General features: G+C 45.4%; 1 protein-coding gene across 3 annotated transcripts in view; it reads right to left on the reverse strand.

Annotated features, from left to right (window-relative positions):
• Window positions 1-12,302, reverse strand: part of RNFT2 (ring finger protein, transmembrane 2) — a 75,610-nt gene extending 63,308 nt beyond the window's left edge. The window contains exons 1-4 of one of the 3 annotated variants that reach the window (XM_043989061.1): window positions 12,125-12,302; window positions 9,371-9,584; window positions 8,548-8,646; window positions 259-317 (exon numbers count right to left, since the gene is read on the reverse strand). In XM_043989061.1, the coding sequence (XP_043844996.1) occupies window positions 259-317; window positions 8,548-8,646; window positions 9,371-9,394 (182 nt within the window). In that variant the 5' untranslated portion in view covers window positions 9,395-9,584; window positions 12,125-12,302. Of the gene's footprint in view, window positions 1-258; window positions 318-8,547; window positions 8,647-9,370; window positions 9,585-11,841; window positions 11,963-12,124 lie in introns of those variants that run through there. The other 2 variants (XM_043989070.1, XM_043989078.1) reach the window with 2 other exon arrangements.
• Window positions 12,303-12,396: the final 94 nt, after the last annotated feature.

Here is a 12,396-nt window from a genome sequence, read left to right on the forward strand (position 1 = left end):
AACTTACACTAACCTACCAAAAAATCCCAAAACAAACAAAAAAAACTTACACTACCCACCCCAAAGAGTTGTTGGGAGGACAAAAGGTCACAGGGGCTATAGAAAGCCCAACCTCCATACTCCCTCCCTGGCCCATCACCAGGGAGAATGTCTGGTCTGAGTCTCAGAATCCACCAAAGTGTTCATGGATGACATCACTGACACTCAGATAGAGGAGCTGATGTGTGCCAAGAAGGACCACCGTGGCAGCTGCTTTACCTTTCAGGGGGAGCGCTGTCCGTGTTGCTGCTGTGCCGCCTCTGCATCTTTCTTAACACCTGAAACCAAAACATCCCATCAGGTACCTGTGCTGAAAACTGCCCCCACCTTTGGGCTTCCAAGGCCTCAACTGTAAAAAGAGGGGGCCTTTAAAAGTTATGATCAGTTACAGCTCTGTTCCAAGACCCTCCCCCCTCCCATCTCAGACATTCCGTTTTAAGGCCCCGCCCAGGCCCCTCCCATCTTAGGCATCTCTGGTTCTAACCACCCACCCACCTCACCCCTCCCACACTCCTCTCTGGCATTCAAAGAAATCACAAATCCTGCCCTAAGATGCTCTGCACTGACTCCCCACAGCTGTGATGCTGTCTTGCACTATCCACATGGCAACCACTGTGAAATTGTCATAGCAACAGCACCAAGGCAACTCGGGACCATACTTGGCAACCTACCCAGCCTTAAGGGAGCACATGCTCACAAGGGCTGGCCCATTTTGGCCACCTGTTTTCCTGACCTCCTTCACCCCAACATTTCTTACTGTGGAATCAAGGGTCAAATTAGTTCCAAAGAAGAACACAGCAGGGGAGACAAAGGGTCCAGCTAGGACTGCCAACATTCTGAGAATGTGGCATGGCACTAAGGGTCATGACAAGGGCAGGATCAAAGATGCTATTTCTGTGAGTTTACTGGACTGCATATTTCTTTAGGGCAGGGCTTAGGTCTGAAATTTTGTATCTTCCACCAGTAGCTAGCTCAATGGTTTTTGTCCATGTGCTTAATAGATATTTTTTCAAATGAACAAATGAATGCAAGATTCCCCTACAGAACATATTGTTCATGAAATCAGGGATTGATTTTTCATTTTTTAAAATTTCCTCTAGGGCTTACCTAGTACCCAGGAGATGCTAAATAAATGTTCACTGAATACAAATGAATTAAATAATTAATGAATGGGAGATTGCAACACTAAGTTGGGATATTCTACAGATCTTCACTAACCAACTATTTTTTTACTATTTTCCATTACCATTAAATACTATTTTCTACTAATCTGTAGATAATCCAAGAAAGCTAAGGTCCACAGATCAACTAATCAATCAATCAACAAGTGTTTAGTAAGCCCCTAAATTATGCCAAGGACAGTGATAAGCACAGTTGATAGATACAAAGACAAAAATAGTCCCTGCCCTCAGAGAGGTTACATTCTGTCAGGGGAAACAATATGTGCATCCAAAATGGATATTTTGAATATTTTAACATAGTATTTTTGAATGGATACAAATGAAATACAGGGCAATTTCAAAGGGAGGGGAGAGGCTAGCATCTGGGATGGGGATAAGAAGGAGATGTGCATAGAACAAAGGTTATATTCGAATTCTAAGGTTCCTTCAAGATCTCAACCCAAGATCCTAGGAATAGTAAGAGATCAAACTCAGCTACTTTGGGGGGGGGTGGGCGCAAGAAGCAGGAAAATGAAGATAGGATTTTTTGTTCAGTCATTTCAGTCCTACCCTATTCTTCATGACTCCATTTGAGGTTTTCTTGATAAAGATACTGGAGCAATTTGCCATGTATTTCTCCAACTTATTTTACAAAGAGGAAACTGAGGCCAACAGGGGGAAGTTACTTGCCCAAGGTCACACAGCTAGTAGTTACCTGAGGCTGGATGTGAACCCAGTTCTTCCTAACTCAAGGCCTGGTATTCTATCTACTTCGCCACCTCGTGGCCATAATAGGCATAGCTTCTAGCAACCTGGGGGTGATTAGCCCTCTGTTTTAGGCACTGTACAAATTTTCTCTAGAACCAGCTAGGAAATAAAGTGCATGGACTGCTGGACTAGAATAAGGATTTTGTGAGGATCAAAGAAAATAATATTTATTATGCGCTTTGTAAACCTTAAAGCCTATAAAAATGCTAACTGTTCTTATTGTGGCTGTTATGATAGCTATTATAACTACAATTATTTTGATGATTAATCTGCTCAGTACTAGACATCACATCGCAGGAAAGACACTGAAGGGCAGGGGAGTGTCCGGACAATGGTAGTCAGGATGCTATGGAACCTTGAGTCAATTTCAAATGAGTCTGGGTTGAAGGAGTCAGAATGTTTGCCCTGGAAAAGAAGAGACTTGGGCTAGGGGATGAAATACTGTCTTCGAGCACTGAAAAGTGCTGTCTTGTGAAAGAGGGATTAGCTTTGCTCTGCTTGGACCCAGAGGATACAACTAGGAACAATGGGTGGAAATTTCAACAGGGTAAATTAGTTGTGGCAGGGGCCTTGCCCCAAAATGGGCTCAGGATAAAATAAATTCTTGCAGAAATGGCTGGCTATCAGATTGTCCCCTCCTAGAGGGCAAAAGCTGGTCTCTTTTTGTATTCTCAGTGCCACAGTAGATACTTAGAAATTTTCTATTGGATTGAACCACTCCCCAAGTCTTGCACATAGTAGGTGCTTATTAGTAAATGCTCATAGACTTGAATCTCTCCACTTCTGCTCCTTTAAGTTATCCCCATTAGCACAGGGTGAGTATGTGTGTGTGTGTGTGGGGGGGGGATCAGAGGCTTTAGAAACTGGCACCAGCATCCAGCATCCTCACAACTGCCAAAGTGATATTCTATTTATTTGTTTTTTTTTGGCGAGGCACTGAGGGTTAAGTGACTTGCCCAGGGTCACACAGCTAGTAAGTGTCAAGTGTCTAAGGCTGTATTTGAACTCAGCTCCTCCTGAATCTAAGGCCAGTGCTTTATCCACTGTGCCACCTAGCTGCCTCCCAAAGCGATATTCTTATAGAATCATTTGGACCATGTCACTCTTCTGCTCAAACAGCTCCATAGCTCCCTATTACCTGTAGAATCAAAACAAAGCTCCTCTGCTTGGTCTGTAAAGCCTGGCTTTAGTTTACTTTTCTGGACTTATGCATTATGCTCCTTTCTTGATTCCATGTTCTAGCCAGAACAGACCACTTGCTTTGGCTTTGCCCAGGACATTCCATGCTTTGCCCTGGTTGCTCCTGTGCCCAGAATACCCTCCCTCCTCCCCTCTGTCTCTTAGAATCCTGAATTTCCTTTCAAGCTCAAATGAAACATGAGCCGCTCCATGAGGCCCTTCTAGCAGCCAGTGACTCCATCTTGAAATATTCTATGGCTATTTTATATTTATTTATACGTATACATGTCATTTCCCTCAATAGAATATAGCTCTTTGGAGGTAGGCTCTGTTTTCTGTTTTGACTTTTTATCACCGGTCCCTAGCACGTTGTCCAGGCACACAGTAGGTGACTAATAAGTGCTCGTTGATTGACTGATTAATTATGTATATGACAGCAAAGTGTTGCCTTCTGAAATTCTGCTTACATATTCATCTATGGTCTAATTAGCAACATAATGCAATGCAGCGGTCGTGGATGCAGCATGGAGGCACAAAAACCTGGGTTCAAATCCCACTCCTGACAGTTACTACAGGAATGGCAAATTACTTCATCTCTCTGAACCTCAGTTTCCTCATCTGCAAAAGAAGGGGCTGTGCTTGCTGGTCTCCCAAGGCCCTTTTCAGCTCTCTAGCTCTGATCTCACTAAGTTCTCCTTATGTAAGCAAGTCATTTCACCTCTCTGAGACCCAATTTCCTCATCTGTAAAATGGGTATAGAAACAACTTTTTTTTTTTAATTTTTGTGAGGTAATTGGGGTTAAGTGACTTGCCCAGGGTCACACAGCCAGTAAGTGTTAACTGTCTGAGATCGGATTTGAACTCAGGTCCTCCTGACTCCAGGGCTGGTGCTCTATCCACTGTGCCATCTGGCTGCCCCAGAAACAACTTTAAAAAAAAAGTTTTAAATGTTATAAAATTTTTTTATATTTTTACTTCCACTTTGCAGATGAGTAAACTGAATCTCAGAGAACCTCAATGGCATTTGCAAGCCTCAAAAGAATAAAGCAGATGAAGTGGGTTAAAACTTTAAAGCACTATACCAAAATTCACTCCAGGCCTGGTGCTCCAGCCATCATATCACCTTGCTGCCTCCAATAATTGCTAGCATTTACTAATGAACTAAAGGTTTGCAAAATTATATATATATATGTATATATATTATATATATAATGTATTTTGAATAAATGAAGAAACTGAGGCACAATCCCATGGGTAGCACATGACAGAGCCAATATTCCAACTCAGATCTTCTGATTCTGAGCTAATGGTCTTCCCACAGTTCCCCACTTCCTCCTGAAGTATTATTGTCTTTTCTGCTAGAACATAAGCTTCCCTAAAGAGGATGGACCCCGATCTTTCTTCATTCCAGGACAGAAAGCTGCAGAGACATGCTAAGACAAGTCTTGTGTATGTTCTTCTAGCCAGCAGCTGCTTCCTCTGCACCCCCCTGTTCTTTGTCCTCACTATGATCTCCAAACCCCTGACCCCATTATTCTATCTCAAGGCCATCACTCCCATACTTACACTCTTGTCCTTTCCCCATATTGACCCCTTGGTGAACCTGCTCCACCCGACATGCCCTCTTCTCTACAGTCCCTTACCCCTTAGCTCTGGATCCCTCCCACCACCCATTGCCCTCAGTCCTACTCACTGGCTTCTGAACAAAATTGGAGCAAGTCACAAAACCATCTTAACTGGGAACACTATGAATTTATGGTATGGAATCTCAACCAGGCACTGCTGCTGGGCAATTCTACCATACCTCTTATCAACGCTCCAACCCACTCTCCACAGCAGCTCTTCCCAACATCTTCATCCATCCTCAAACTTCCCATCACGCCCCCTTCCCACATCCTCTCAACTGAGAACCTTGAGTCATATTTTACTGAAAAAATGGAGGCCATTGGCTGAGAGTGCCTCCTCTCCTCTTCTTCACCTCCTACCCCTCAGGTGCGTCCTGACACTATCCACTTCACCTGTCTCACATGATGAGATGGCCTTATTCCTTACCAAGACTGGCCCCTCTACCTGCTCAAGTGATCCCATTCTATTCCATCTCCTCCAACAGATTGCCCTTCTGTCATCCATTCTTTCATGAATAAGTGTGAATGACTTGACTATTCTCAACAATACAATGATCCAAGACAATCCCAAAGGACTTTTTTTTTCTTTTGCAGGGCAATAAGGGTAAAATGACTTGCCCAGGGTCACACCGCTAGTAAGTGTCCAGTGTCTGAGGCCAGATTTGAACTCAGGTCCTCCTGAATCCAGGACCAGTGCTTTATCCACTGTGCTACCTAGCTGCCCCCCAGTCTATCATTTATCTGCAGTCTCTCCCTGTTTACTGGCTGTTTCCCTACTGCCTACAAATAAGCCCAGGTCTCTCCCATCCTCCAAAAACCTTCATTTGACCCATCCATCCCCAATAGCCATCATTCTATATCTCTTCTGACCTTTGTGGCTAAATTCCTTGAGAAGGTCATCTACAATAGATGCCTTTACTTCCTTTCTCATTCTCTTCTTCTTCTTCTTTTTTTTTTTTTTTTGGTGAGGCAATTGGGGTTAAGTGACTTGCCCAGGGTCACAAAGCTAGTAAGTGTCAAGGGTCTGAGCCTGGATTTGAACTCAGGTACTCCTGAATCCAGGGCCAGTGCTCTATCCACTGCGCCACCTAGCTGCCCTTCTCATTCTCTTCTTAATTCTTTGCAGTCTGGCTTCGAATTTCATTCTTCATTTGAAACCATTCTTTCCAAAGTTACCAGTGATCTCTTACTTCCCCAACCCAATGACCTTTACTCAATGTTCGTTCTCCTTGACCTCTCTGCAGCCTTTTATACTGTTGTTCACTCTCTTCTCTCTAAGGTCTTGGACCACCACTCTCTCCTGGATTGCCTTCTACATATGTGACCGCTTCTTCTCTGTCTCTTTTGCTGGATCTGCATCCACATCATGCCTGTTAAATGTGGAGATCCCCCAAGGATCTATTCTCTTCTACCTGTTCTACCTCTAACCTGCTTCACCTGGTGATCTCAATAGCTACCATGGTTTCAATGATCATCTCCATGCAGATGACTCACATCTACTCACGTAGCCCTAATTTCTCTCCCGACGTCCAGACACACATCTCCCATCACCTTTTAGGCATCTTGAACCGCACAGACATTTGAATTTGTGGGGTGTAAAATTAAATGTGGTCGCCCTATTACCGTCCCAAGTTTAGGGAAAATTAGCTGGGATTTATTATATATTTGCTACTTAGAAATTAGAGGCTACTGCACCAGTTTGGGGGCTTTAGGCATTTATTAAAGCATATTAAGTATGAGTAAAGATAGAGCACATGGATCTGAAAGTTAGCATCTGGGGAGGATAGAGAGAAAAAAAAACTGGGCCTTGTGGCTCCCCTTCCGCATTCCCAGGCCAAGAGAGAGATCAGTGAGCATAAGCTCTCTGAGAGAAAGACGAAAGGCGGCCCTTAGGCACTGCATAAAGCAATTGGCTAGCATCATTCAAATCTATTGGTTCACTGGATCTGAGGGTGGTTCAGCAAAGTTGTGCTGATATCAGAACCCAGAAAACAGATCCTCTGGCGGGAACAAGACTTTTAGGTGGGTGTGGTTTTGAATGAGGTAACTTCTTGACTCCGGGCTGGCCTTAAGAAAGGTCAGGCCAGGCTCTCTCAGTAGGGGGCCTCTGGGAGTCCCAATTATTAATAATTTTCTCACAATCTGCATGTAGATATCCTAAACTCAACATGTCCAAAACTGAATTCTTTATCTTTCCCCCAAACCCTTCCCTCCTCCTAACTTCCTATTACTGTCAAAGGTACCATCATCCCCTAGTCACCCAGACTCACCACTTAGTTATCATTCTCAACTCCTCATTCTTTCTCATTGCAGCCCCCTCCAATCAGTTGCCAAGGCCTTTCATTTCTCAGTCTCTCAGATATACCTCCTTCTCTCCTCTGATATTGCCTTTGCCCTCATCACTTCAGGCCTAGACTATTGTAATATGCTATTGGTGGGTCTGTCTGCCTCAAATCTCTCCCCACTCCAGTTAATCCTCCACTTGGGTGTCACACTGATTTTTTTTTTTTAATGTGCAGGTCTGACCATATTATTCCCCCATTCAGTAAACTCCAGTGGCTGCTTATCATCTCCAGGATGGAATATAAAATCTTCTGATGATTTTTTGGGGGCGGGGCAATTGGGGTTAAGTGACTTGCCCAGGGTCACACAGCTAGTAAGTGTCAAGTGTCTGAGGCTGGATTTGATCTCAGGTCCTCCTGAATCCAGGGCTGGTGCTTTATCTACTGCACCACCTAGCTGCCCCCTTCTGATGAATTTTAAAGCCCTTTATAATTGGAACTCTTCCTCCCTTTCCAGTATTCTTACACCTTACTCCCTTTCATGTTCCTTGTGGCCCAGCGACATGGTCCTCCTTGCTTTTCCTCACCCAGGAGTCCCCTGGGAATTTTCACTGGCTCTCCGCCCCCCATGCCTGGAACATTCTCCTTCCTCATCTCTGCCTCCTGGCTTACCTAGCTTCCTCTAAGTCCCACTACAGCCCCATATTATTAAAGATGTCTTTCTCAGTCCTCCAAATCTTAGTGCCTTCCCAGAGCTGACCCCCAATTATTTCTTCTTCATACAAAGCGGCTTTCATGTCGTCTCCTCCATTAGGCTTGGGAGCTCCCGAGGCCAGGGTTTGTTTTTAGCCTTTCTTTGTCTCCCCGGTACACAGCCCAGTGTCCGGCTCACAGTAGGTGCTTATTAAATGCTAGCTCACTGACTGATTTGGAATCAGAGAACCTGGGTTCAAATCCCGGCTCTTTCACTTACTAGCTTACCCTTCCCATCTCTTGGCCCCAACTTCCTCATCAACCAAATGCAGAGATTGGATTGGAGGACTGCTGGGATACCACCCAGCTCTAAATCTATGATCCTAGGACTCCGTGTCGGTTTGTGAAGAGTTACATGAACATAACAGCTTGGCCATTTTAGCCACAGGTCTTCCTAAGCTCTCCAGACCCACATTTCCTATTTTACAACCACTGCTCAAACTGGTTCCAAAAGAGGAAATACCCAAGAATTATTATAACATCTCGGAGGTCATCTGCACCCCATCCCCAAGACTTGGAGAAGCCTCTCTATGACATCCCCTAGAGGGGCTTGTGCCTCCAGCCTCTGCCCGTAGACTTCCAGTGACAGGGAACTCACTACCTCTCAGGAAGCTCTTTCTGCTTTTGGACAGCTCCCGTTAGCAGGAAGTTTTCCCTTACAAGGTTAAATACACCTCCCTGCAACTTCCAGGCACTGTTCCTGAAGCCAAGCAAAACACATCTAAACCATCTTTCCCGTACCAGCCCTTGAGATGCTTGAAGGCAGAGATCATGTTTCTCCTGAGTTTTCTTTTCCTCCAGGCCAAACATCTCCAGTTCCTTCAACTGCTCTCGTGAATCCTAATGGAAGCAAAGGGGCAGCTAAGAGTTTTAGCTGGGCTTCCTCTATGACTGTGGACATTTCATTTCATCTCCTCAAACCTTATCTGTAAAATGGGGACACCCTTTCTGACTCACTGGATTGTTGTTAGGAAAGTACTTTATAGAATATAAAGTGCCCAGCTCTGACATCCCCTGTTTTAAGCTCCCCCCAGCTCCGACATTCTTTAAGGCCCCTCTGACATTCTCTGTTCTAAGGTCCCATCCCAGCTCTGAGATTCCCTGTTCTAAGTCTCCTTCTAGCTTGTACATTCTAGGTTCATGGGCCCTTCACAGCTCTGATATTCTGTGTTCTAAAGTCCCTTTTAGCTTGGACAGTCTAGGTTAAGGCCCCTCCCACCTCTGACATTCCCTGTTCTAAGGCTCCTCTCAGCCCTGACATCCCCTGTTCTAAGGCCCCTTCCAGCTCTGACATTCCCTTTTTTAAGTCTCCTTCTAGCTTGTACATTCTAGGTTCATAGGCCCTTCACAGCTCTGATATTCTGTGTTCTAAGGTCCCTTTTAGCTTGGACATTCTAGGTTCTAAGGCCCCTCCCAGCTCTGACATTCTAAGTTCTAAGGCCCTTCCCAGCTCTGATTTTTCAGGGTCTAAACTGTGGCCCCAGGTTTAAAAGTCTATGATTCTATCATTAAAACATACACACACACACACACACACACACACACACACACATACCCCTCTCACCTGGTTCAGAGTTGTGAGCCACATGGACTTTAGAGCCCCATGACGGTGGGACCGGAGGTTGGTATTCAGGACCAGTGGGGTGTTCACCCCTGGAGACAAAGTTCCGGGAATGGTGACAGGGAAGACTGGCGGATCCCAGCAAGAGCAGACCTTCCTTTCCTCCTTCTTGTCTTCTCTGGGGGCACTGGATGGTCAGGCCAGCTGGCAGAAAAGGCTATGGGGCACAAGAGAAAAGGCCTGTGAAAGTCACAGCCAGACCCCTGCCATTTTGCTGAGGTGGTTCCCTGCTGACAGGGCTTTTGCTCTCCTGGACAACTAAGGGCTGACTCTGCTTTTTTCTCTTCCCTGTGAGCTTCTTAGGAGTATTTCTATCAGGTCCAAGAGCCCCCCAAATGGTGCCTCTCCTTCCTCTTTATTCTACTTGATCACATCCCTAGCCTATTGCAATGGTTTCCAAAATGGCCACCCCATCTCTGGACCCTCCTTTTCCAATCCATCCAGTCCCATTTGCCAAATGACCCCCATGACTTTTCTTTCTACTCAAACTTTTTCAGTGGCTCCCTACCACATAAATTTCAAATTTCTTTGCCTGGCATTCAAGACTCCCTACAATCTGGTTAGTATCCTCCCCTACTCCATATGTACTTCCCGACTTTCTTTTACACTCTTCTCCTCTGACTCCTGTCAGACATAATTATCCCAAGCTTTCTCTTTTTTTCTAACCCTTCATTCATGTTCTTCCCTAAGCCCAGAACGCCTCTTCTTCTGTTCACCTCTCATCTCCATCTGCTGAAATCCCACCCATCCATCCTAAAAGACCCAACTGCAAAGCCTCTTCCAAGCAGACTTCCCTGATTCCTTTAGGGGCAACTATGTGGTGAAGTGAAAATAATGCCAGGTTTAAGAATAAGGAAGATTTGACTTCTAAACCTGGCCTCAGATGCTTATTAGCAGAGTTACCCTGGACAAGTCATTTAACCTGTCTGCCTCAGTTTCCTCATTTGTAAAATGAGTTTAATGATAGCACCTACCTCTCAGGGTTGAATATCAAATGAGGTAATATTTGCATAATGCCTGGTTCATCATGGGCACTACCGAAATATTGATTATTATTATTTTAGTCGGAAATGATCCATCCTTCCCTGGAATTCTACTTCCCACAGAATTTCTCTTAGCACATTTATTATGTTGCATTTTGCAAGAGAGTTAATTTTTTATGTGTCATATCTTTCCCCACCCTGACCCCATAATCCCACAAAAAGGCAGGCAGGGATAATGTATCCACCTTGGGAAACCATACCGGTGGGTTCTTCCTGGCACACAGTAAGTACTTAATAAATGCTTCTTGTTGTTGCTGTTATAGGGCTTTCAATACTGGTACCATGGAAAACTTATTGGATTTGGAGTCAGAGGGCCTGGATTAGAATTTATACTCTGCTACTTCTTACCCATGTGACCTTGAACAAATCACTTTACCCAGGCTTGGTTTTCCTTAACTGCAAAATGAGGGGATTGGACTTGATGGGGCTGACGGGACCTTTCCAATTCTAAATGTGATCCTTTGATTTTTAGTCAATTTAGTATATTTTTAGCAAAACACCTTGACACTCTTAACCCCTGCCCTTCCCCCTGCCCCCCCCCCCAGTGAAAGAATATTGATGAGATAAATTAAAAAAAAAAACATTCTAAAGCAGTATTGTGATCCTTTCTGGGCCCCCATCTCCTGATCTTAAAATGGGGGTGGCCACTGAGGTGCCACCGGCTCTAAAACTATGCTTTTATGACGATTTCTGAGGTGTAGGGAACTTCTCAGTGGAAACATTCTTCCATCAAGCTAACACATATCGTCCTCCAAAGACCCATCTTTCTGGAAGGAGGACGATTTGTTTCAGGGCCATATAGGCTACTCCTAAACTGCATCAACCATTTTACAAATTCACTGGTGACAAGGTGGATGGGTGTTCACAGGGGAAGAACAAAGAAGCTGTTAAAACCCGCCCCTCTCAACTCAGCAGCTGCAGAAGCAACTCAGAGCTGCCACCTTCACGCAGCACAATCACATGCATAACGAGACTTCCCAGAATCTTTACCATCCAAACGGAAACCGGCCCTAGATCCTCAAATCCCACACCTTCTTAAATGAGAAAAAAAACTCTTCCAAACAATCAACCGATTGGCATTTATTGGGCTCTTACTGTGTGCCGGGCACTGTGCTACATGCTGGACGTCACCATTCCGTTAACACTCCCCGCTACAAAGCTTCTTTTAAACATGATTTCAGACCCCTTGCTAGAGCACTGTTAGAGAATGCAAATAACCATCTCAATTTTTGTGGAGTGAAAACAAAATCTCCTTTTTGGATTTCTTTCTTTCTTTTTTTTTTTTTACCCCATGTTGGAATCAAATCTATTTTTACACCGCCCCCTCCCCAGTCCCTTGGAATCGTCCTGGGTACCCCAGAAAGGCCGCACCGTGGCTTCCAGGCCATGCAGCGTTTTAATCTGTCCCCACGGGCCTTTGCATTACTGCATTTCAGGGCATGCATGCATCAAGCATCTCTTGCCAGCTTTGCGGGGTGGGCGTGAAGCCAGGTTGCATTTTCAGTTGCAGGTGCCCAGGGCTCTCTCCCTGCAATCCAGGGACGCACAGACCACTGCAGGCTCCCGGAGCGGGGTGGAGATAGGGGCGGGGGTGGGGTGGGGGAAGGGCTGTAGCCGCATCCGAAGAAATAAAAAACCGGGGTTCTTTCTTTACCTGCAATCACAGCTGCATCATTCATGTCCTGCCAAGCCAATCAACTGGGCCGCAAGGCGTCCACGTGACTTCCGACTTCTTCCTCCTAACCCCATGGTCCAGCCCTCCCCCGGGCTGGAGAATGGTCTGAGCCATGGGCGCTAGGACCGACTCAAAGCCTCCTCCTGCCTCCCGCAATTGAAAGCCCGCCTTCCCTCGTCGCCGCAGCCAATAGAAAGGCCGAAACTCGATCGAACGGCGACTGCGGCGCCCAATAGCAAGCGAGCTGCGCT

This window comes from Dromiciops gliroides, chromosome 1 (assembly GCF_019393635.1).
Source record: "Dromiciops gliroides isolate mDroGli1 chromosome 1, mDroGli1.pri, whole genome shotgun sequence".
In the NCBI taxonomy this organism is placed as follows: Eukaryota; Metazoa; Chordata; class Mammalia; order Microbiotheria; family Microbiotheriidae; genus Dromiciops; species Dromiciops gliroides.